A 19,852-nucleotide genomic window follows, 5' to 3' on the forward strand; every position below is an offset into this window, starting at 1 on the left:
AATTCCGGCGGCTCCGACGTCGCGGGGCGGGATTGGCAGCTTCAGAATCACTCTATGTTGCAGATCGGAGTCTGATTGGTTCTGTGCATCTGTCGCTCACAGTTAAGTTCCAAGGCCTCTGCTAAAGGGAGAAGCTTCGCGAGTCTGGTCCAAGAGGCCGGGGGCGGGTACTTCCGGCATGATTGCCCAATCGCAGAGGTGGGGCACTTTCTATAAAAGCTTCAGCCTCGCGCGCGTGCTTTCTTTTTGGAATCCAGTGGCGGCCGTGGGCGTTTGTCTGTGCGGACGCTGTGAGTCCACGTTAGGGGAGGATCTGGGCCCCGAATGGGGCTGAGGGGTCCTCCAGGGCCATCTTCCGCCGGGGCTCCGCCTCTGTCTTCAGCGTTGTAAGCGTTCCTTGCTCCGCCCCCCCCCACCCGTCCCTTTCTGTTGGGAAGGTGCGACTCCAGACCGACTTCTCTCCGCAGGTAAGCTTGGGCCGGGCTTGGTTTCCCCTCTGCAGCTTGGAGCCTGTGATGAATTGCTTTCGTTTCTGACACCTCGTATGAAAACTGCATGTGCAGTCTGATTATTTTGCAAGACTGAGGCTTCAGGGTGCGCCCCCTTGACAGGAGGGGCCGGTGTGAAAACATCTCCAAAAAAATCGGGGTAGCGGGCTTCTGTCTACATTTCGGCTCTGTGTGTCTGACTTTTAGGGCGGTCGGTGACGTGGTTGGAGACCGTGGACGTAAATGAACGTCAGCCCGGGGCCTGGTGGTAAGGCGGGAGTCCACGTCCGTATCTGCGGCGCTTAACAATAAAGCAGAGGTGGTGAGTTGATGGGAGCGCAAGTGTCTTTATTTTCGCACGCGTTTGCTCCCCAGAGGACTCCGCGGGAGGACTGGCTCGTTCCGTGGCAGTCTTGGGAAAGGGTAGAGAAAGATGGATGTTCACACGGTGACCTTTCAACTATTGGGATGGCTTCTCGTTTTCTTGCCTGTAAGAGCAGAAATCCCGGGGCGGAGCGGGGGTCTTTGTCTTAAGCAGGTGAGGAACTCTTCCTCCTCACCGGCCACAGAGCACTGTTTTCTGTTTCGTTGGGTCTTGCAGAGGGAAGTGGACATGAACCACCCAACCACCTAGGTTCCCCGTGCTCCCTAGACAGCAGCCCTAGTTGAGGGTACTACCCTCTTAGCGTTGTCTTCAACCCGTACTTTGCCGAGGGCGCAAGAAGGGGATTTCTTGTAACAGAAGAGACCGGCAGTCCAGAAAACACAACTTTATTCACCAGGACTGAAAACAAAGACTCTTAACCTAAAGACCTATGAGCTGGAGCACACTGCCAGCCTCCTGGCTTGACCTCACTCTGCACAGGCCTCAGCTGGGCTGGCAGATCTAGTTTCCCTGACGGTTTCTGATTTCCCACATGCCGTTCGTGTATTAGAAAGCCGCAAACTTGGCGTCCTCCAGGCAACACGAGAGGAAGACCCTGCTGATGTTTGAACCAGAGTCTCTGAGTGTGTGGGCTGGCAGCTTTGGTCCTTGGGGCACAGATGCATGATTGGATGTGCAGCGAAGCCCTCTGCCCCAGGCACGGACAGGAGTCCGGCCTTTCCCTGCCTGGGCAGCGGGTGCCGCTGAAGACATGGGTTTTGAGGGGTTAGGCGCTGTACACGTGGCGCTGGCACCGGGGTCCAGCCTTGAAGCTGGGCGCGTCCAGGAGAGGGCAGCAGAGTGCCGTGGCAGCAAGACCAGGCTCCCCGCGTGGGCTGTACATTGTGGGGTGTCTCCTGTACGGGAAGCCGTTGCTTCTCCATCAAGGCCTTGGGGGCAAGGCCCTGAGTCAGGGGCTGCAGACCCACTGGCTCCGCGAAGCCTGTTGGAACTGAGGCTCTAGGGAAAGACGAGGCTCTGTCTGGGAGTCCCAGAAACGGCCGCCCTCGAGTTGACTGCCAGGTGACCCTCTGTCCAGCCTTGCAGGGGCCTCCCAGAGGATGTGCAGTGGCAGTGCCCAGTCAGGTTCAGGGTCTGCAGCAGGAGGCCCCTCGGCCCTCCCTCTTGATGTAGTCGTGCAGCCGGAAGCGAGGCTCACTGGGGACCTTCATGGAGCGCTGCTTCAACTCCCTGTGGGGCAGAGGGGACCATGGGACGGCTTCCTCCACCAACAGAGAGATTCAGACTCTGGGTCTGGAGGATCTTCCTGATGACTACCAGCACTTACTTTGCTACGGCTGTGAAGGCCAAGTCTACGTTGAGTCCCGTCTTGGCGCTGGTCTCCATGAAGGGCAGCCCGTACTCCTGCAAACAGCTGCTGCCAGCCAGGTGGCAGCCTGGTGGAGATAGCCCAGGCCCTGCAACCCCAGGGACGCTCCCCGGACACCCACCCCACCCCGGCTCACCTTAGCCAACTTCTCCCCATCCTCCCTTTTCACCACACGCTCCTGGGCAGAGTCCACCTGGCATGGGGGGGGGGGGTGGGTCTTGGTGAGAGCTGGCCCAGGGCTTACCCTACCACCCCTGCCCCCATACAGAGCCACGGTGGAGAGGATGGGCTGGGGTGCCCACCTTGTTCCCCAGCAGCATGAGCACCACGTCCTGTTGGGCGTAATCCTGGATCTCCGTCAGCCAGGCCTGTGGGGGAAAAGCTGAGACCAGGCTGGAGGCTGGCACTCTGCTCGCCCCTGGCCCCTCCAGGCCTCACTGCTTGGGGTGCCTGTTGGGCTCTGGCTAATAGGAAGGCCCAGAAATCGAGGTCCCTGGGTCCTGTTGAGGCACCCTCGACAAGCACCTTACCCAAGGTGTTGGACTGACAGAGCTGGAAGGTCCTCAGACTCCTTTCAGCTCACACTCCACCTGAGCCACCAGAGGGGCCGTCTCCCTGCAGTCGGTAGGGTCCTTAGCCCCCTGGGACCCTAATGCCATCGCGGCCTGTTCCTGCCACCACCACCAGGAAGGAAGCCACTGACCTGGATATTGTCAAAGGAGGCCTTGTTGGTGACATCATAGAGCAGCAGCAGTGCTGGGGGCAGAGGACGAGTGAGGACACCTCCAGGGCCCACCACAGCTTCCTGTCACCCACACCCACACGCATCACAGCCTCCACACTTCCTGCCGTGCTCCTGCCCAGGGCACCCTCCTCCGTGCAGAAGCCAGGGAAACCTGACACCCACGAGGGCACAGCCTCTGACTCCCCGGGACTGGCATCCCCCACCCACAAGCTCACCATGAGCATCGCGGTAGTAGGCGTGGGTGACGCTCCGGAACCGCTCCTGGCCAGCTGTGTCCCAGATCTGGAGTGACAGGCACAGGGCTGCCGGTTCCTCCTGGGTGCTCACCACCCTTGACCCTCTGACCCCCGCTGCTCCCCACGCCACTCACCTGCAGCTTCACCTTCATGCCATCCACATCCAGAACTTTGTTCTGAAATAACAACCAGCCTGGTCCAGCAACCAACAGCTAGAACAGTGCTGCCCTCCGGTGGGGAGCTCGCAGCTTCCCCCCTCACCGCGCCTCCTGCACCTCCCCCTGGTGAGCCCCTCCTGGTAGCCCACTCCCACCCTGGAGGCCCAGCACCTGCTCCACCAGCTCCCTGCCCTTGAAGGTGACTTACACCACCCACCTGGTCAGTCTCTGAGTCCTGTTGCTCCCGCCTCCCCCCACTCCCTTCCCTCTGCCAGCTCCCCTCCAGCCCAGCCCGGCTGCCTGCCCACTTCCCCCCTGTGCCTAGCCATAGCCAGCTTCCTAGTTTAAGAGCCGCAGCGCCCTGAGGGCGGGTCCCAGCGCAGTAACCACAGAGCCTGAAACTGCCTGGTACACAGTGGGTGTTCGTTAAATGTTTGCTGGCCGGTAGAGATTCCTAGCCGGACCTTCCCGGTGCAGGGCTAGTGGCAGGGAAAGACCCAACCCCACGGTTCCCATCTGCTGTGGTGGGGGTGGGGGCCCCTGGCAGCTGGAACACCACCGCCCCCCTCTTCCCCAAGCTCCTGCTGTCAGGGTGCTTCTGGGTCTCCAAGGAACCAATGGCACAGCCATCTGCTGGGCTGAGGCGGGGGGGGGGGGGGGGGGGGGGAGAAGGGGGAGCTGGGAAGGACACCCTGCCTTCACTGGCACCCCGAACAGGGGTGTGAACCAAACAGCCTCACCTCCCTCGCCACCTGCCCCAGAGCCAAGAGGGAGGTGAGAAGGGGGGAGATGGGCCCAAAACAGGCCAAGGACCATCTGTCCAGGGTCAGAGCTGCCCCCTTTCGGCACCTGAACCCTTACTTCATCTCAGAAGACTTGAGGGGACCTGGACCCTCAAGCAGGGTAACCCATGGCTCCCCAGACTGGGAGGAGCCCCCTTTCCTGTTCCCAGAATGGGCCTCCCTCCCAGCCTCCCACCAACTGGGTCTAATTAAAGGGTGAGAAAAAATGCAAATTTGGGATTTGTCTAGAACACACCAGCACCTTGGCAAGGCAAGAATTTAGACTGGTGACTCGAGGTGGGGGCTGGAATGCTGCCACCCTCCAGGCCTAAGGCCGCAGTCCTCAACGCCGCCTGCTGACTCCACAGGCTGCTAAAGGTGCCAGGTGGGGGGAAATGAGAGGGAGTTGAAGTCCAGGGGCACTTCCCTTCCCCCCAGAAGACCCCAGGACACCCCTCCCGCTGGGGGCAACCTGGGAGGGGGCTCTCGAAGAGGGGGGAACAGCCAGGCGGCAGCACTTCCCGTGAGCTTCCTCACCCAAGGGCAGGGACCCGCCCCTGCTCCCAGAGGGGGTACGTGCTCCACACCACCTGTCTTTCTAGGTCCTTTGGCAGGCTTCCTGGCACCTCTGTACAGAAGGACAGTGATGTTCGCCTTCCGAGTGAACATGGGCCTTGAGTGTCCTCTCTCAGCCATCACCCGGGGGGGTGGGAAGGCACCACGGCCCACCTACCCTGAGGCACAGAAGGTAGCTCCAGGCACAGGGGTGCTCTCCCCGCTTCAGTCAGATGCAGCCCTCACCTGTCTTCAGGACCCTTAGGGGGTCAGGAGGTGTAGTTTGGTGGGTAAGGCAGCCCACCTCAACCACCTGGGCCCTGAGAGCCGGGTGGTCCACACAGGAGCTCGAGCTCCACCCTATGAGCCTGTTGGTGTCATGGGGGTAACGGAGAAACCAGCTGCCCAGGGGGGTTGCGAGAGCCCAGTGAGCTGGTGTCAGGGGCCCAGGGCATGGCTGGGCCAGCTCAGTGCTTAGGACGTGAGCTTCCACTCTCACCCGGAAGTCGATGCCCACAGTGGAGATGAAGGTCCCTGCCAGGAAAGCCCCGTCCTTGAAGCGCACGAGTAAGCAGGTCTTCCCCACGCCTGAGTCCCCCACCAGCATGACCTGGGGCGAACAGGAGGGTCAGAGGTGTTAGGGACAGAGGGGACCAAGGTGCTGGCCCACCCAGAGGGGTGTCTGGCCTTCCCTGCGCTGGCCTGGCCAGGAGTGGAGGAACCGGTCTCAGGCTCACGGGTTCGGCAGGACTTGGGGGAGACATAGCAGCTATGGTGGCTGCCAGCCTAGACCTCCAGGCTCCCACCTCCAGAAGGTTCTGTCCCCTCTTGAACAGTGGCCCAATTCAACCAGTGAGGAGTGGGGGCAGCTGCCTCCATCCAGGGTCCTACCCAACCCACCCCCAGACCCTGGACATCATGCTTGATCTGGAAGGAAAGCATGTGGGGCTTGGTAGCTGGAGACCTTCTGAAAGGCCTGCAGGGGTCTCTGTGCCAGGGGCTTCTTCCCATCCCAGTAAGACTCTGGAGGAATTTGCCACATGGCAGTCAGATCTTGGTGTGACGAGGGGCCTGGGTCAGGGCTGTGGAGCAGGAGGGGCAGTCCGGTCTCCCCCCTCCTCCCCTCCCCCAGTCTGCTGCCCAAGGCTCCAAACCCAAAGACAGTCCTGACAACCCCTCCACGATTCACAGGCTCCTGCCGAGGGCTGAAGAAGGCTCTAGTGCTCCCTACCCAACTGGCAAACCTCTTCTTAATCTCCCCCGTCCTCCAAAAACAGAAGACCCACAGACCCTGGGGGTGCGGAAGGCAGCATATGGGAAATGGTGAGACTGGGCCCCGCGCGGGGGCGGGGGCGGGGGCGGTGTCATTCGGGACCCGGGACGGAGCACCTGCCAGGTCTGGGACCCTTTGTCCAGCCCTGCCAGCTGTGGCGTTAGGGGGCAGACCTTGCCAGCTGTTGGGTATCTGAAATCCGGGTCTGAAGGCTGTGTGTGTATGCCATGCACCGTGCCAGCTGCTGGATGCCGCTCCGGCGGGCTCCCCGCCGAGGGTCCGCGGGGCCCTGCATCCCCTCCCCGACCTCTCCCGGCTCGGCTCCGGGGGAGCGCCACCTGCTGCGCTCGCCTGGGGCGGGGGCCGGCTCACCTTGAAGGCGACGTCGTAGAAGTCGCCGCCGCCAAGCGAGGGCCGGCCGGGCTGCGGGGGTCCGTTGGGCCGCGCCTGGGGGCCGGGGCGTGCAGTCCCTGGGCGCGCCGGCCGGGACCCGTCGGCCGCAGGCAGCGCGGAGGCAGCGGGCCCGCTGGCCCCCTTCCTCTTGGGGGTCTTCTTCCTGGACATGGCGGGCGGGCGCTCAGGGAGCTCCCGCTGCAGCCGCCGCGCCCCGGGCCGCTCTGCTCCCCGCGCCCGCCGAGCGCGACACGGACCCGAACCCGTCCCGCGGCGGCGGCGGCGGCGACGGCGGCGGCATCGCGGGCGCCAGGCTCCCCGCAGCCCCGCCCCCGCGCCCCACAGCCCGCAGCCACTCAGGCCCGGCCTCCCCACGCCGCCGCCAATGGCCGCGCTGGGGCGGGGGCATGCAAATGAGCCGGCCGCCCTGGGGCGGGGTCACGAGGCGCGGGCACTGCCCTATAGGTGCTCCGGGTGGGCTCGCGTCCGTCCGGTGCGTGCAGCTCCCGCCCTGCCCCAGGCCCTGCGACCTCACTCCGTGGCCACCTCTGTGAGGCGGTGGGTCTGGGTGAGGCGGGATCCTGTCGTTTTCCCGCTTGTACACCGCCCCCCCCCCCCCCTGCCCTGCTCCTTGCCCAGTGACCCTCAATGGACGGCCTCTAGGCCTGGGACGAGGGGATTGCCCGAGAAGGGGGCGCTGAGGCAGTGGGACTGCATGGGGTGGACACCCTGGGTTTCTGTCCCTTCTCAGCCGGAGATGCCACCTGGCCTGCTGCGCCCTCACTTCTCCCCTTAGGGCAGGCAAACAAACCGGGGGTGGGGGGCTCCCAGCGCTCTGGGCTCATCTGACAGCTGGTTACCAGAGGCAGGACACAGCTAGCACTTGAGAGCCGCAGGGCGCCCTCCCCCGCAGCTTCTGCCCGCTGGGCTGAAGCCTCGGGACCCTTGGGTAAAGGGAAATCCACCTTAGGGCAGTAGCAAGCCCTCTGAGGAGCCTTTTCCCTGGGGCTCTGCCCTCAGGGGTCTGGGAGGAGAAGGGGCTAGGAGGTTCCTCCCCCAGAATGTGGCTAGCCCCTTGCCCTTCTGGTGCCAGGTTCTGGCCCCAAGGGGGCCAAGTGCTGACTGTCCAAATCCTATGCTAGGCCCTGGCAGACCAGCCTCCAGAGCCCGACACCTCCTCTCCGCCTGAACTGTCTGTCTCCACCCAAGATTCTCTGGGTTTTGAGAATGAGGCTGAGACAGTCATGGAATCCCAGGAGCAGTGAGCCAACATGCCCCTCACCTAGGGCTTGGGGGCAGCGGGTGTAGGCAGAAAGGCATTTCTTCGGGGATCAGCCTTTGCTCCATACCGCTCTGGGAGCTGGAGGGTTGGCCTGGCTGTCCCCTAAGATGTGACAGCTGACACATGGACCCTAGGTCCTTCAGAGGCCTGAGCCCTCTCAGCTGGCAGGTCCCAGAGCCCAAATAATTATAATGGACAGAAGATGCCTCTAGGGCTCAGAGATCGGGGACAACACAACAGAGTGATTTCCCAAGAGGGGCTGGCAAGGCCCTTCACGGGAGAGGCTGTGGAAATCGCCCTTTCCCGAGTGTCACCGTGTGCCAGGCACAAGTTATCCTCAAACCTATCCTCTGAAGTGAGTAGTGCTATGATCCCCAATGTTCAGATGGGAAAACTGAGGCCCAGAGACGGAAAGGGAGCTGTCCAAAATCACCAGGCTAGAAAGTGACAGAGCCGAGGTTTGTACCTAACTCTTGGCTCCAGAGAACATACACTGCCCCTTGGCAGGGTTGGCCCAGGATTCTCTGGAGACCCATCCCTCAGGGCCCTGGCAGAGCCGGGGGACAAGCCTGAGGAAGCCCTCTGAGGGCCTACTCTCTTGTCTCACTCCTCTTCTTCCAGGCCAATGCAGATGTGTGGGCAGTGGGGTTTGGGGTGGGAGTGTGGAGCTCCCACTGCTGGGGCCCTGGGGATTCCAGGTGACCTACCCTCCATGAGGCCAACTTCAGGGTAGCTGCCCCAGGGTCTCAGCCAGTGCCCACTAAGCCCAGGATCCAGGGCGACCAGAAAGGAGTCTGGGGTGCCCTAGGGGTGGGGGCTGTAGGTAAGGCAGCCTGAGTCGAGGGTGGGGCTAATGCTAATGGGGTAATGGGGTAATGGGGTAATGGGGTAATGCTAATGGGGCTAATGTTAATGGGGGAAGAGGGAAGGTAGCAGGCACTTCGGAGAGACTGGGGAGCCAGGAGGGGCGGGAAGCTGAAAGCAGCAGAAGGGAAAGACTTGACCTTGTAACCTTTAGAATTAGAGTATGTATATATAAAAACCCAGGTCTCCGGTTTGTTTTGAAGAGAGAGTTCGAGGTCCCTGGACCACAGCATCCCTCCTGCCGCTCTTGCCTTCCAGCAGTCCTCCTAATCTTTGATCATTATGTCCCTTGGTTCCTCTGTTCGCCATCTGTCTCATTCTCTGGAATGAAGTTCTCTGGGTACAGGAAGCAGCTTGTCTTGGTCACTGCCACATTCCTGGCAGCTGGCTCCAGGCCTCAATAAACTATTATTAAATTCGTGAAAGAAATATGAGTTAGAAACGGGCCCCACTTCAGGAGGACACGTCATTGCCAGCAAAGATTTAAGGCAGAAGGTACCTCCGTGTGCAGTGAGACAGGACTAGTGTTACCGAGTAGTGAGAGCAGGGCCTTGTGGAGGAGGGGCATTTGCTCCAGGCTCGGAAGGTTGAACAGGAGTCCAGCAGGAGAGGACACAGAGAAACTTGCCAGGTAGAGGAGTGAATACATATAAGCTCAGAGTGCCAGTGGGTGGGCTTTTGGAGAGGAGGCCACAGTGTCGTGTCCGGATGCTTGGAGAAAATCTCATCGGTAACATAGGAGGGGGCTAGATTCACAAGTGAATGTGAAAGTTCAGCCTAGGGGCTTGGAAATTGTTCAGCGAGAAGCAGGGAGCCATGCACAGTTGCTGAGCAAAGCAACACAGGACTTTGCTACAGGAGTACAGGAGGTAAAGTGGAGGGGGTGCAGGGTGCCGCCTGTAGATGGGGAGATGAGTTGCAAAGGGGTCGCAGGAACCCAGGGTGGGGGGAATCAGCCCCTGGGGCAGAGGCAGCATAGCGCTGAGGTACGCTAAGGGGCAAGTTCTCTGCCACCCCTCCCGATCAGGAGGGAAGGCTTCGGTCTCCTGCCTTTGGGTCTGTGATTGCTCTGACCAGTACCTATGGCTGAAGTGGCCCTGTGTCCGTTTCTGGACCCAGACCTTCTAGACTAGCAGCTCCTACATCCCTTCTCCTGGAACAGTCATTCTTGGGCCCCAGCTGACATACCGTGAGAAAGTCCAAGCAGCCTTGTGAAGAATCCCGGGTGGAAAGGAACTCACTTGCCGCCCGTGGAGGATAGGAGTTGTCCTGGCAACGGGCGCTTAGTTCTGGTGGGTTCCATGCGGAGCAGGGATAAGCTGACCCCACTGAGCCCTGCCCAAACTGCATTTGGGGGATTTTTGTTCCACAGCAATAGAGAACTAGAACAGGCTGCCAGCCAGGAGAAGGAAGGGGGCCAGTTTGGTGGGAAAGGTCAGCAGGGTGGCCTTGACTGGACTTGGGGAAGCCCAGACTGTTGGGATCTTCAGGCCTGCAAAGAAGACCTCTGGGCCTCCAGGGCAGGTCCCTGAGGCGGGGTGTGGCGCCGAGGTGAGTGCTGAGGGTGAGCTAGAGTGCGGAGTGAAGGAAGGGTGCCTGTGGGCTTAACCCTCCTCGCAGGGGGCTGGTTCTGCTGGCCAGAGAGGGTGGACACATATCTGTGTCTCAGCAAAGGGAGAGAGCAGTCCCAGATATGTTCCTGCCTCACTCCCGGATCCTCCCTCCAGCACCCCGTGGCGGCCTGGGTTCCTGATGCCTTCTTGTGCCTGGGCCTCCAGCTCCAGCATGCTGCCCTCTGACTTGCCCTTCTGGCTGTCCGGACCCTCTGTCATGGAGTGACGTGTGCCATGAGTACCCAGACACAACAACTCTCTGGGACCTACGGCCTGAGGCAATCCCTCTCTGGAGCCCCATTTTCCAAGCCGGCCAGCCTTACCGACACATTCTGCTGACCCACAGGGCCATGGTCCTGGAGCCAGGCAGTCTTCCTCGTCCTTCCAGGCACTGCTTGGAGCCCCCTCCTCCAGGTAGGCAGCCTTCCAGGCTCCTCCCACCCCCACTCCTTGCTCTACAGACACACTGTGGACACACATTTGCTCCCCACGGGTCCCTCAGGGGGCTGCACGGGCTCCTCACCAGCCTCTGAGCTTCCTGAGGACGGCACCTGTCCTGTCTCCACCAAGCACTCAATGAACAGGTCTGTGACTGAGCAGGACAGGGCTGGACTGGACCTCAGGGGTCTTGTATTCTGTGTGTGTGTGGGGGGGGGGTGGCAGCACTCCCAAGTCTCATGCCCCCAGAGCCCCTCCCCAGAAGTGAGTCCTAGGGAACTGAGCTGCCTGTGATCTCAGGGAGGGGACCCTGGCTGGGGACGGTGTCAGAAGGCAGAGGCCCCGGATCCCTGGCTGGCTGTGGGCCCCGGGGCACGTGGTGTCTTGAACCTGCGCCCCTCTGCCTGGAATGAGGGGGCGAGAGGAGCTGATCTCTGAGGTCCCTTCCAGCTCAAACACCTTATGTTCTATGAAATCCACGTGAGCGTTGCCATGGAGACGGCAGAGAGGAACTGTAGCAGCTCCCCCCAGAAGACAGAAGAGAGAGTCACCCCAGGAAGCGGCTGATGTCAGAGGTGTGCTCGCCCGCTCCCCCCAGTGCCCAGGTGCACAGGGGCCACGCTGAGCCCCTGCTCCCTCCTGCTCCCGCGAGGCTGAGAGGAGACACCCCGCCTGCGGCACTCGGCACTCACCTGGGTTGCACCGAGGCCCTCCCGGACAGGACAGGTGGTAAGGGGTGGGTGTCCGCCCGTTGGGGCAGGGACTATTGTGTGAGGGCTGGAGCAGTGGGTGGTTTCCCTGCAAGCCTGACTGCCCTCTGGCATCCCTTCCCCTCGTGGCTCAGGTACTCAGACCTGAGTGCTCTTGGCGGTCCGTCTCAGGATGCAAAATGTGCCTCAGCCCCGCGGGCTGCTGCTCGGTCCGACTCTGCACTCAGGCCCCGGGCGGGTGAGACCTCTGTCTGGAGGAGCACAGGACAGCCCCCCACTCCAGGCTCTCCGGGAAACCTTTGAGTGCTGTGCTGGGAAGGCAGAGGTATAAAGGAATAAAACGGATACCTGTGTAGCCATGACAACCGCAGCAGTCCGAGCACCGGCTGCGCCTGTTGTGGGCCAGTGATGCACTCGCCTTGTCTCTCCTTTTTTCCTTAATTATGAAAGTGATCTGTGACTTTCGCCCATGAGAAATAAAAGTGCTTGGGGTTCCCGGGTGGCTCAGTTGTTTGGCTGTCCCACTTCGGCTCAGGTCATGATCTCGCGGTCCGTGAGTTCGAGCCCCGCGTCGGGCTCTGTGTTGCCAGCTCAGACCCTGGAGCCTGCTTGGCTCTGTGTCTCCCTCTCTCTCTGACCCTCCCCCATTCATGCTCTGTTTCTCTCTATCTCAAAAATAAATAAACATTAAAAAAAATTTTTTTTAAATTAAGGAAAAAAAAAAAAGAAATAAAAGTGCTTGTTCTCCCCAAACCGTTATTAGGTCTGGCAGTGGCGACCATATCAGTCTCCCACAAAAATGTAGGAGAGGTAACAAAGATCTATAGCAGGAAAATGTGGTACCACCACAAAACAGCTCAAATTTGTTATATTCTTCTTGGGAGGCCACGGTGAATGGAGATATGAAGCTGACGGGGCTTAGGGAGCTAAAGCAAGTCTGGGTTCTTCTGGGGAGGATCCTTGCCTCTTCAGGTTGCTTTCCTTGGCCCGTGGCCACCTTCTTCCAGCTCCCCTTTCCAGAGCCACACGGCCTTCCTACTGCCATCAAATCTCCCCTTACAGGGACCTTTGTGATCACATTGAGGCCCCCTCTGGCTAATCCAGGACAACCCTTCATCTTAAGACCCTTAACTTAATCACATCTGCGAGGTCTCTTTTGCCCGGTGAGGCCCCGTTCACAGGCTCTGAGCACCAGGACCCGGATCTCTCTGGGATCCACTGCTCAGCTCCCTCAGCACCGTCCACGTTTTGTAGTTTGCGGTTTTGTGTGAAACAAAGGTTCTGTGGCTGAGACAGACCTGAAAATCACCGGACAACGGATTCCTTTTTCTGTACTATCTTAATCCAGTTTGTTTAGGCATACAAATTATGCTATACCGAATACGTTGCATTACACATAAATATGCATTAAATTTATTGGGATGTGCCCATGTCCTCTAAGAGTACACATAAAATCACATCAGATCACATATCTGATCTGTCCACATTTGATGGGATTTTCCCGTAAACAGATCTGGATTAAGTGTCTTCTCCCCTCCCCTACCCCATGGCTCTGCTACGTTTTCGATTTCTTCCTTTATGATTGGTCTATTTGGACTTTTTATTTCTTCTTGAGTCAGTTTTAATAGTTTGTCTTGTTCTAGCATATAATGATCTTATCGAGATTTCAAAAGTTTATGAACAATTGCACATATATTTCTTTTATAATTTTTACTTCTATTTCTGTTCATAAACCTGCGTTCTTAACCTTAATGCTCTGTGTTTTGTTTTTATCTCTCTTGCAGTCACACTTGCCAGCAGACTCTTTTTAAAAATCTCAGTGGCTTTATACATTAAAAATAGCTCTCTTTGTTTTATTGATCCATTCTACTCTTTCTTCTAAGGTAATTTATACTCTTAGGGCACCTGGCTGGCTCAGCCGGTAGAGCACGCGACTCGGTCTCAGGGTTGTGAGTTCGAGCCCCACCTTGGGTGTCGAGATTATTTAAACAAATAAACCTTAAAAAAGAAAATGTACAATTTGGTAAGTTTTTACATATGTATACACCCATGAAACCATGACTGGAATTAATACAAAGAAGGAATCTATCCCTTCTACATTTACCTTTCTTTTTTAATTAAAAAAAATCATTTTAAGCTTTATTTATTTATTTTGAGAGAGAGAGAGAGAGAGCATGAGCAGGAGAGGGGCAGAGAAAGAGGGAGGCAGAGAATCCCAAGCAGGCTCTGTGCTGTTGATGAGGAGCCTAATGCGGGGCTCGAACCGGCAAACCGTGAGATCATGACCTGAGCCAAAACGAAGAGTCAGATGCTTAACCGACTGAGCCACTCAGGGGCCCCTACATTTATCTTTCAATTACCTGGCTTGTCAGGGTGTCCTGCCTTGTCCCAAGATCCTCTGCAGACGGCTCTTCAGGCCTCACCTCAGGTAGATGTCCTTGTGGTTGGGTGGGCTGAGGGGAGCCTTCACTGTACTAAACATATATTTAGTATGCCTCCTCATCATGAGAATCCTTGCTCTGTAGCAGGGAAATGTAACAAAATTTACATGTATTATGATCACCCATGTGCTGGGTCTTATTTGATTAATAATGCTTATTCTGATTCATACATTGATCCACTATTTCCTTTTGTAATTCTTTCCTGGGCTGATTAGGTTTTCTTGTGTACTCCCCCCCCAACCCCCAATTTTCCCTTTTACGCTAACAGCTATCATTAACTTCATTAAAAACCTTAAGGGGCACCTGGCTGGCTCAGTTGGAAAAGCATGCAACGCCTTGATCTTGGGGTTGTGAGTTCAAGCCCCACATTTGGTGTAGCGATTACTTACATAAATTTTTAAAAACTTAAAAAAAAAAAACTACCTGAAAATCTAAGTTTTATCAATAAAGAATTGTCAGGGCACCTGGGTGGCTCAGTTGGTTAAGTATCAATGCTTGGTTTGGGCTTAGGTCATGATTTCATGGGTTCCTGGGTTCAAGCCCCATGCTGGGCTTTGTGCTGACAGCTTGGAGCTTGCTTGGGATTCTCTCTCTCTCTCTCTCTCTCTCTCTCTCTGCCCCTCCCCCACCTCAAAAATCAATAAATAAACATTAAAAAAAAAAAACCCAATTCTCCAATGTCCCCCTCTCTGAATCAAACAAATCTTTGGCCCATTTTATTTTCTGTTTGTTGAAAGAGTCAAGAATTTCATTTCCAGATAATGAATTTTTTCCTTAAACACGTCTTTTCTGTTTCAGAAATCCTTTTGAAACAATTGCATTTACTCCACCACCTTCTTCAAACAGTCACTTAGACTGGATTCACCTGCTTTTCTCATTTTTCACCTCTCTTTTCCTATCTCAAGTTTGTCATTTGACTGGAATTAAAAGTTTGGGTTGGACGGGCACCTGGGAGGCGTGAGGACTCCGTGGAAGGAGGCCGTGGAGGGAAGGGTGGAGAAACGAAGGATGTGGGTTTCCTCCCCTTTGTCTCACGGGAAGAAAAACCCTTTACCGCTACTCTGTACCCTTCTCTTTCCTCTGACATCTAAGCATCTAGGAGCAACGGGCCACTGCCACGTGTACTCCCTCACTTGCCGCCAACCGGCTGGCATCTGGCTTGCTATCTAACCCCTCCACTCCATGCGCCCTCAGTAAAGGTCATGGATGAATACAGTGCCTTCAGCTTTGTGCAGGTGACATGGCAGGATCGAGGGACGGGATGACCCTCAGGACTAGGGGCGCTGACATGCACCTGGATAAGTGTTCTGCCCGCAATAGATAGCTCATAAATACGCATCCCCCGAGTGCGCGATGCCAATTGGCACATGACATAGGGGCCGAGGAAGCTTCTTAGAGGAGGCATCTCTGCTGATTCTGCGAGCATAAGTAATCGTGGAGGTGGGATGGAAAAGCACTGCAGGCAAAGGGAACAACGTGGGGAAGGGCTAAGAGGCGGGAGGCTGTAGATAGTGCTGGAAGCCCTAAGGGGGGGGGGGTACATGTGGTTCTGTGCAGTGTGGGTGGGCCAAGGGGGCAGGCGTGGCTGCACCACCCCCAGCCCTTGCTCTGTTCCTGCAGCCCGAGCCCCTGCTGGCTTCCTCCCTGTAGCCTTTCCCTCAACTTCCATACACCGTACCTGTTTCCCACTACTTCTCTGGGGCATTCTTGTTCAGACGCCCTGCAAACCTTCTTTCCCCTCCTCTAGGGTGGGGCTCCCCACATCTGGGGATTTTCATCTCCCCCAGGTCTGCTCACCCTCCCCTCCCAGTCTCACCCCCCCCCCCTTTAAGTTGCACTCTGGGCACCTTCTTCAGTGACCTAGAGCACCACGTGTCCAGAACCTACTCCTCACCTTTCCCTCCACATTCCTCCTCCCTGAGGTCATGCCCACCCATCCCAGCCCCTAGCCCCCAGATTAGGTACCATCTGAGCCTCTTCCTTCCCTCCCCAGGACTCCTGCGTCACCCCATCAACCCCACCTTGGCTTAGACCCTCATATCAGTGTTTTCCAAACTGGGTTCCCAAGCACTCCCTCTGTGACTCTGTATAAAAGTGTTCTTGAGGCCCAAGAGGCTCGCGGGCTCAACAGTCCCTCCCTGTTCCCCCTCCTGTCTAACTTAAGTCCTTCTCCGTACCCTGTAGGGAATTGGTCCAAGAGGCTCCAAATTGGAGAGTTGAGCCCTGAGAACGGGCCACAGCTGCCAGAGCTGGACTATCGGCCGCCTTCCTCCACCCTGGACACCTGGAGATCCTCTGCCTGTTCCTGAGTCATGTGACCTCCAGGACATGGCAGACTACCTGTTCCCTGTTCATCCCTGGCCTCTGCCTCATGGGGTCCCCACCTGTTCACCCTGGGATCTTTCCTGAGAGCTGGCTCTGGGCTGGCTGTGATCTTCCCCCAGCCCTGAAACAGCCCTAAATGCTATTTCCATTTCACAGATGAGGAGAGTGAGGGGTTTGGATGCCACGTCATGCTGGGGGGGAGGGGAAGCAGAGCTGCAGTGGGCCCCATGGTGATCTTGCTTGGGCTCTTCCAGCGACAGGTAGCAGGACATAGACCCAGACTTGTGGGTCTGGTTGAGGTTTCCAGCTATTTTAAGCAGGGGGACAGAGGACAGGAAGTCCGGAAGCCTTGGGATGCAGTCTGGCACCGGGTCTCAGGATAGTGGGACAGGGACCTCGCCCATGTGAGGGTCTGGGGACTTCTCCCTGTGACCGCTCTGCTACCTACAGTCAGGCATCCACAATGGCCCGACGGTGGAACAATTTTATTACTTCTTCACTGAAAGTTGAGACAACGTAAAATCCATCCTTTTAAGAGCACAATTCAGTGATTTTTAGTGTATTTACAAGGCTGTGCAACCATCGCCACTACCTAATTCCAGAGAACGTCCTCCTCATCCCAGGAGGAAACCCCACACCCATTAGCAGTCACTCCCCATTCCAGGCTCCCCAGCCCCGAGAGCCACAAATCCACTTTTCTTTTAGATTTGGTAGGACGCGGGTGCCCCGGCTGCAGAGCGAGGCCTCCTGCCCTCCGCCCGGCGGGCGGCGGCTGGGACGCTGCGCCTCCCCCCGCCCAGCTGAGGCCCACCTGGGGCGTCACCTCCGAGACAGCGGGGACTAGCCGCCACACGTCGCCGGCCCTCCGGAGGAGCGCCAAGAGAGGACGCGGTGCGTATTTACTGAGCGCCTACCCCGGGCCAGGAGCTTGGAATACGGCCGAGACGGAAAGGGACAGAGGCGCTGGGAGCGGGCGAGCGCACGCAGCGGGCGCTCAAAGGTCGCGGGCCGCGGGGGTTACCACCGCTGGTGTTCGTACTGCGGCGACGCTCGCCACCGCGAAGGGCTGCGGGGCGCCCCGGCGGCGGGGAACCGAGGCTGGAGGGCGCGCGAGGGCAGCTGCGCCGAGGCCCCACCCGCGCCGCTCCCGAGGGAGGAGTGCGCGCGGCCGCGCGACGCCCCGCCTACCCCCCGGGCGCGCGGCCGCCCTGCAGAGCGAAGGGCGGGGCCTGAGGACGCCCCGCCCCCTCCCGCCCCGCGCCGCGCCAGGAGCTGGAGGAGGAGCGGCGGCGGGCCCGCACTGCAGCGCGAGCGCGCGACCGGCCGGCCGTGGACGTAGAGTGCGGCCGGGCCCGAGCGCCGAGCGGGCGTCGCGCAGGCAGACAGGCCGTGGCCGCCGTCGGATCCCGCCCCGCGCCCCGCCATGCAGTCCGCGGGCCCCGCCTGAGCCGCGGCCGCCGGCGCCGGGCGGGCTCGGGGGCTCGGGGCCGGGCCGGGGCCATGCGCGCGCTGCCCTGACGATGCCGCCCGCCGCGCCCGCCCGCCTGGCGCTCGCCCTGGGCCTGGGCCTGTGGCTCGGGGCGCTGGCGGGGGGCCCCGGGCGCGGCTGCGGGCCGTGCGCGCCGCCCTGCCTGTGCGGCCCGGCGCCCGGCGCCGCCTGCCGCGTCAACTGCTCCGGCCGCGGACTGCGGACGCTCGGACCCGCGCTGCGCATCCCCGCCGACGCCACCGCGCTGTGAGTAACCCGCCGCCCTGCGCCGCGGGCCGGGCGGTTGCCATGGCGCCGGGCGGGCGCCGGGACTCGGGGGCGCCCGGGGCGTGGGGCGGCCTCGGCGCGCCTGCACCCTCGGCTCCGGGGAGAGGCCGGGCCGGGCAGGCCGCCGGCCTGGCGGGCCTCGCAGGGCGTGGGCGCGTCCCCGGCCTCTGAAGGGGAAACGCAGTGCGGGCCAGGCCTCTCCCAGGGCGAGGCTCCAAACGCAGTGAGGTCGGCCCGACTAAATAAGGAAAACCCGGGACCGCGGCCGGCCCTCAGCCCCCCTGGCCTGGGCCAGGGCGCAGCAGAAACATCCCGGTTTCTCTGAAAGCAGAAGTATCCCACCTGGTGGGGCTCCGCAATCGCGAGTTAAGGGGGAACCCGCGGCAGCGCGCGGGGGCTGCTTGGGAGGCGTCTGAAGGGAACCCGCAAACTGTTAGACGCTAGTTAGAGGCTAATAGAACGCAGCCTGGGGGGAACGCTCTGCACCTGGGACCTCTGCAGCGGGAAACCAGTTGGGAGAGAGCTCTGTCTGGGATGGCGGGCCAGGCTTCCTGGAAGAGGTGTCTGGACAGAGATTCGAAGGATGTGTAAGAATTGGCCTGATGCTGAAGGAGGAGTCTGGAGGCTGCGGGAGGCGGGGAGGAGGGAGCCGTGTGTGCAAGGCTTGGAGGCTGCATTTGGCCATGTGTGGGTGTAGGGTACACCCCACTGTGGCAACTGCAGGGGCATTTTGAGGGAGTGGGGCAGGACGAGAGGTGGGCTGCGCTCTTAATGGACCTTATGCCCCTCGTGTCTAGGGCTCCGATGTTATCCTGGGGACAATGGGTAGGTGGAGTTGCCAGGACTGGTTTAAAATGCTGAAGAGCTATTGTCAGGTTTCCGCTTGGACTCAGATGGTGTGATTTGCCCAAGAACAAGTAGCGGCCAGCACATGGCAGGGCCCCGTTTGCCTGAGATGCTCCGGACCCGGAGTTGGAATGGGGAGGGTGCAGGGGACCAGGATTTGCAGACCGTTGTCCCCTGGCTAGGGGACAGGCTCGGGGCCTGCTGATCTGCATTCCTGTGGCCCTGTGTGGATTTCTTGGGCACTTTCAGGCACCTGAGCTGGGAGTCCCGTCTGTCTTTGGCCACATGCTGGAATCCTCTGGGGAGCATTTAGTGTCCTCAGACCATCCCACCCTGGGGATGGGTCCTGGAATTTGGTTCTGTAACATTCCCTGGGCGCCTCCAGTGTGTGGGCCCCTTTAATTAGGGGACCCGTGGCCAGTGTTGAGATGAGTTTGGATGTTGGTGGGTAGGTGGGTGAAGTAGGGATGGGTACTTCTCCTGGGTGGTCTGGATGTCCTTGGGGCTTTGTCGGGTGGAATTGGGGGTTCTCCAGGGTCAGGTGGGAGCCTGTCGCTCAGCCACCTGATCACTTAAGCCTAAGTTGCCATCCCAGCTGTCTCTGAGGTGGGAAATGGGCGTGTCGCCTGCACCAGCCCCTGTATAATCGCTTCCGATGCACCCCACCTGCTTCTGGATGCTGTGAGTGAAGTTACCCATCTCTGGTTGGCTGGGAGCTGCCGAGGTCAGGCCTGGCTCCTTCTTGTTCTTCTCTGGTTCCCCTGCTTCCCCAGCACCTGGTGCTGAGCTGGCCTCCAGGAGCTGTGCAGGAAATCAACTGTAGAGGTGGGTCACTGGGGGGCCTGCAGCGGGGCGCAGGCTCTGGAGCCTCTTGAGCACAGTGATGGAGCCCAGGACTGTTGCTTCGTGTGTGTCCCCTTAGGCTCTGGTCTTGGGAACTGGCGGGCTGGCCCAGCCTGACAGGACAGGATTCCCAGGTTGCTGGACCCGCTGAGCTTGCAATGGGACCCTGAGAAGTAGGTAGATGGGGATCAGGGGATACCCCACACTGTCCTTTACACTCCGAAGCTGCCTCTGGGAGATTTCTGGAGGCTGGGGGCCAGGAACTGAGGGAGATCGGGCTCCTCACTGGTTCCCCAGACTACCATCTGGGCTCTGTCGGCTGCCCCAGCAGTCTGTCAACCCTGCAAACC

At 59.2% G+C, this 19,852-nt stretch overlaps 2 protein-coding genes, 1 long non-coding RNA gene and 1 other non-coding gene across 10 annotated transcripts in view; 3 read left to right on the forward strand and 1 right to left on the reverse strand.

The window, feature by feature from the left end:
- The first annotated feature begins 20 nt into the window (after positions 1 to 20).
- On the forward strand, positions 21 to 11,857 carry LOC132688918 (uncharacterized). 3 transcript variants are annotated; one of them, XR_009614732.3, is made up of 4 exons: positions 190 to 467; positions 696 to 810; positions 5,910 to 6,041; positions 11,032 to 11,857. It is a non-coding gene; the product is annotated as an uncharacterized LOC132688918 (long non-coding RNA). The 3 variants fall into 3 exon arrangements; XR_009614731.3 differs by lacking the exon at positions 11,032 to 11,857 and having other exon boundaries at positions 224 to 467; positions 5,910 to 6,316; XR_013552957.2 differs by lacking the exons at positions 5,910 to 6,041; positions 11,032 to 11,857 and having other exon boundaries at positions 21 to 467; positions 696 to 814.
- LOC132689830 (small nucleolar RNA SNORD60) lies at positions 508 to 590 on the forward strand. Its single transcript, XR_009615176.1, has one exon. It is a non-coding gene; the product is annotated as a small nucleolar RNA SNORD60 (small nucleolar RNA).
- RAB26 (RAB26, member RAS oncogene family) lies at positions 1,244 to 6,749 on the reverse strand. 3 transcript variants are annotated; one of them, XM_060648150.3, is made up of 9 exons: positions 6,364 to 6,749; positions 5,218 to 5,328; positions 3,358 to 3,399; positions 3,203 to 3,269; positions 2,946 to 2,998; positions 2,545 to 2,610; positions 2,379 to 2,435; positions 2,201 to 2,287; positions 1,244 to 2,103 (listed from the first exon to the last, which is right to left on the reverse strand). In XM_060648150.3, the coding sequence occupies exons 1-9, from the start codon at positions 6,553 to 6,555 to the stop codon at positions 2,068 to 2,070; spliced, it is 711 nt and encodes a 236-aa protein (XP_060504133.1). In that variant the 5' UTR covers positions 6,556 to 6,749; the 3' UTR covers positions 1,244 to 2,067. The 3 variants fall into 3 exon arrangements, with proteins under 3 accessions (XP_060504133.1, XP_060504132.1, XP_060504131.1); XM_060648149.3 differs by having other exon boundaries at positions 2,201 to 2,290; XM_060648148.3 differs by having other exon boundaries at positions 2,201 to 2,277; positions 6,364 to 6,747.
- A 5,466-nt stretch (positions 11,858 to 17,323) lies between the features above and the next one.
- PKD1 (polycystin 1, transient receptor potential channel interacting) overlaps positions 17,324 to 19,852 on the forward strand; it is a 44,254-nt gene continuing 41,725 nt past the window's right edge. For 2 of the 3 annotated variants that reach the window (XM_060648104.3, XM_060648105.3), the window contains exon 1: positions 17,329 to 17,792. In XM_060648104.3, the coding sequence (XP_060504087.3) occupies positions 17,578 to 17,792 (215 nt within the window). In that variant the 5' untranslated portion in view covers positions 17,329 to 17,577. Of the gene's footprint in view, positions 17,793 to 19,852 lie in introns of all 3 variants that reach the window. The other variant, XM_060648106.3, reaches the window with a different exon arrangement.

The sequence above is a fragment of the Panthera onca genome, chromosome E3, assembly GCF_046562875.1.
Source record: "Panthera onca isolate mPanOnc1 chromosome E3, mPanOnc1 haplotype 2, whole genome shotgun sequence".
NCBI classification, from domain to species: domain Eukaryota; kingdom Metazoa; phylum Chordata; class Mammalia; order Carnivora; family Felidae; genus Panthera; species Panthera onca.

Coding starts and splice junctions, on each gene's coding strand:
- RAB26 (XM_060648148.3), bottom strand. CDS start 6,555: ATGTCCAGGAAGAAGACCCCCAAGAGGAAGGGGGCCAGCGGGCCCGCT. Junction 2,999..3,202: donor CTACTACCGCGATGCTCATG/GTGAGCTTGTGG, acceptor CTCTGCCCCCAG/CACTGCTGCTGCTCTATGAT. Junction 2,611..2,945: donor CCTCCTTTGACAATATCCAG/GTCAGTGGCTTC, acceptor TTTCCCCCACAG/GCCTGGCTGACGGAGATCCA.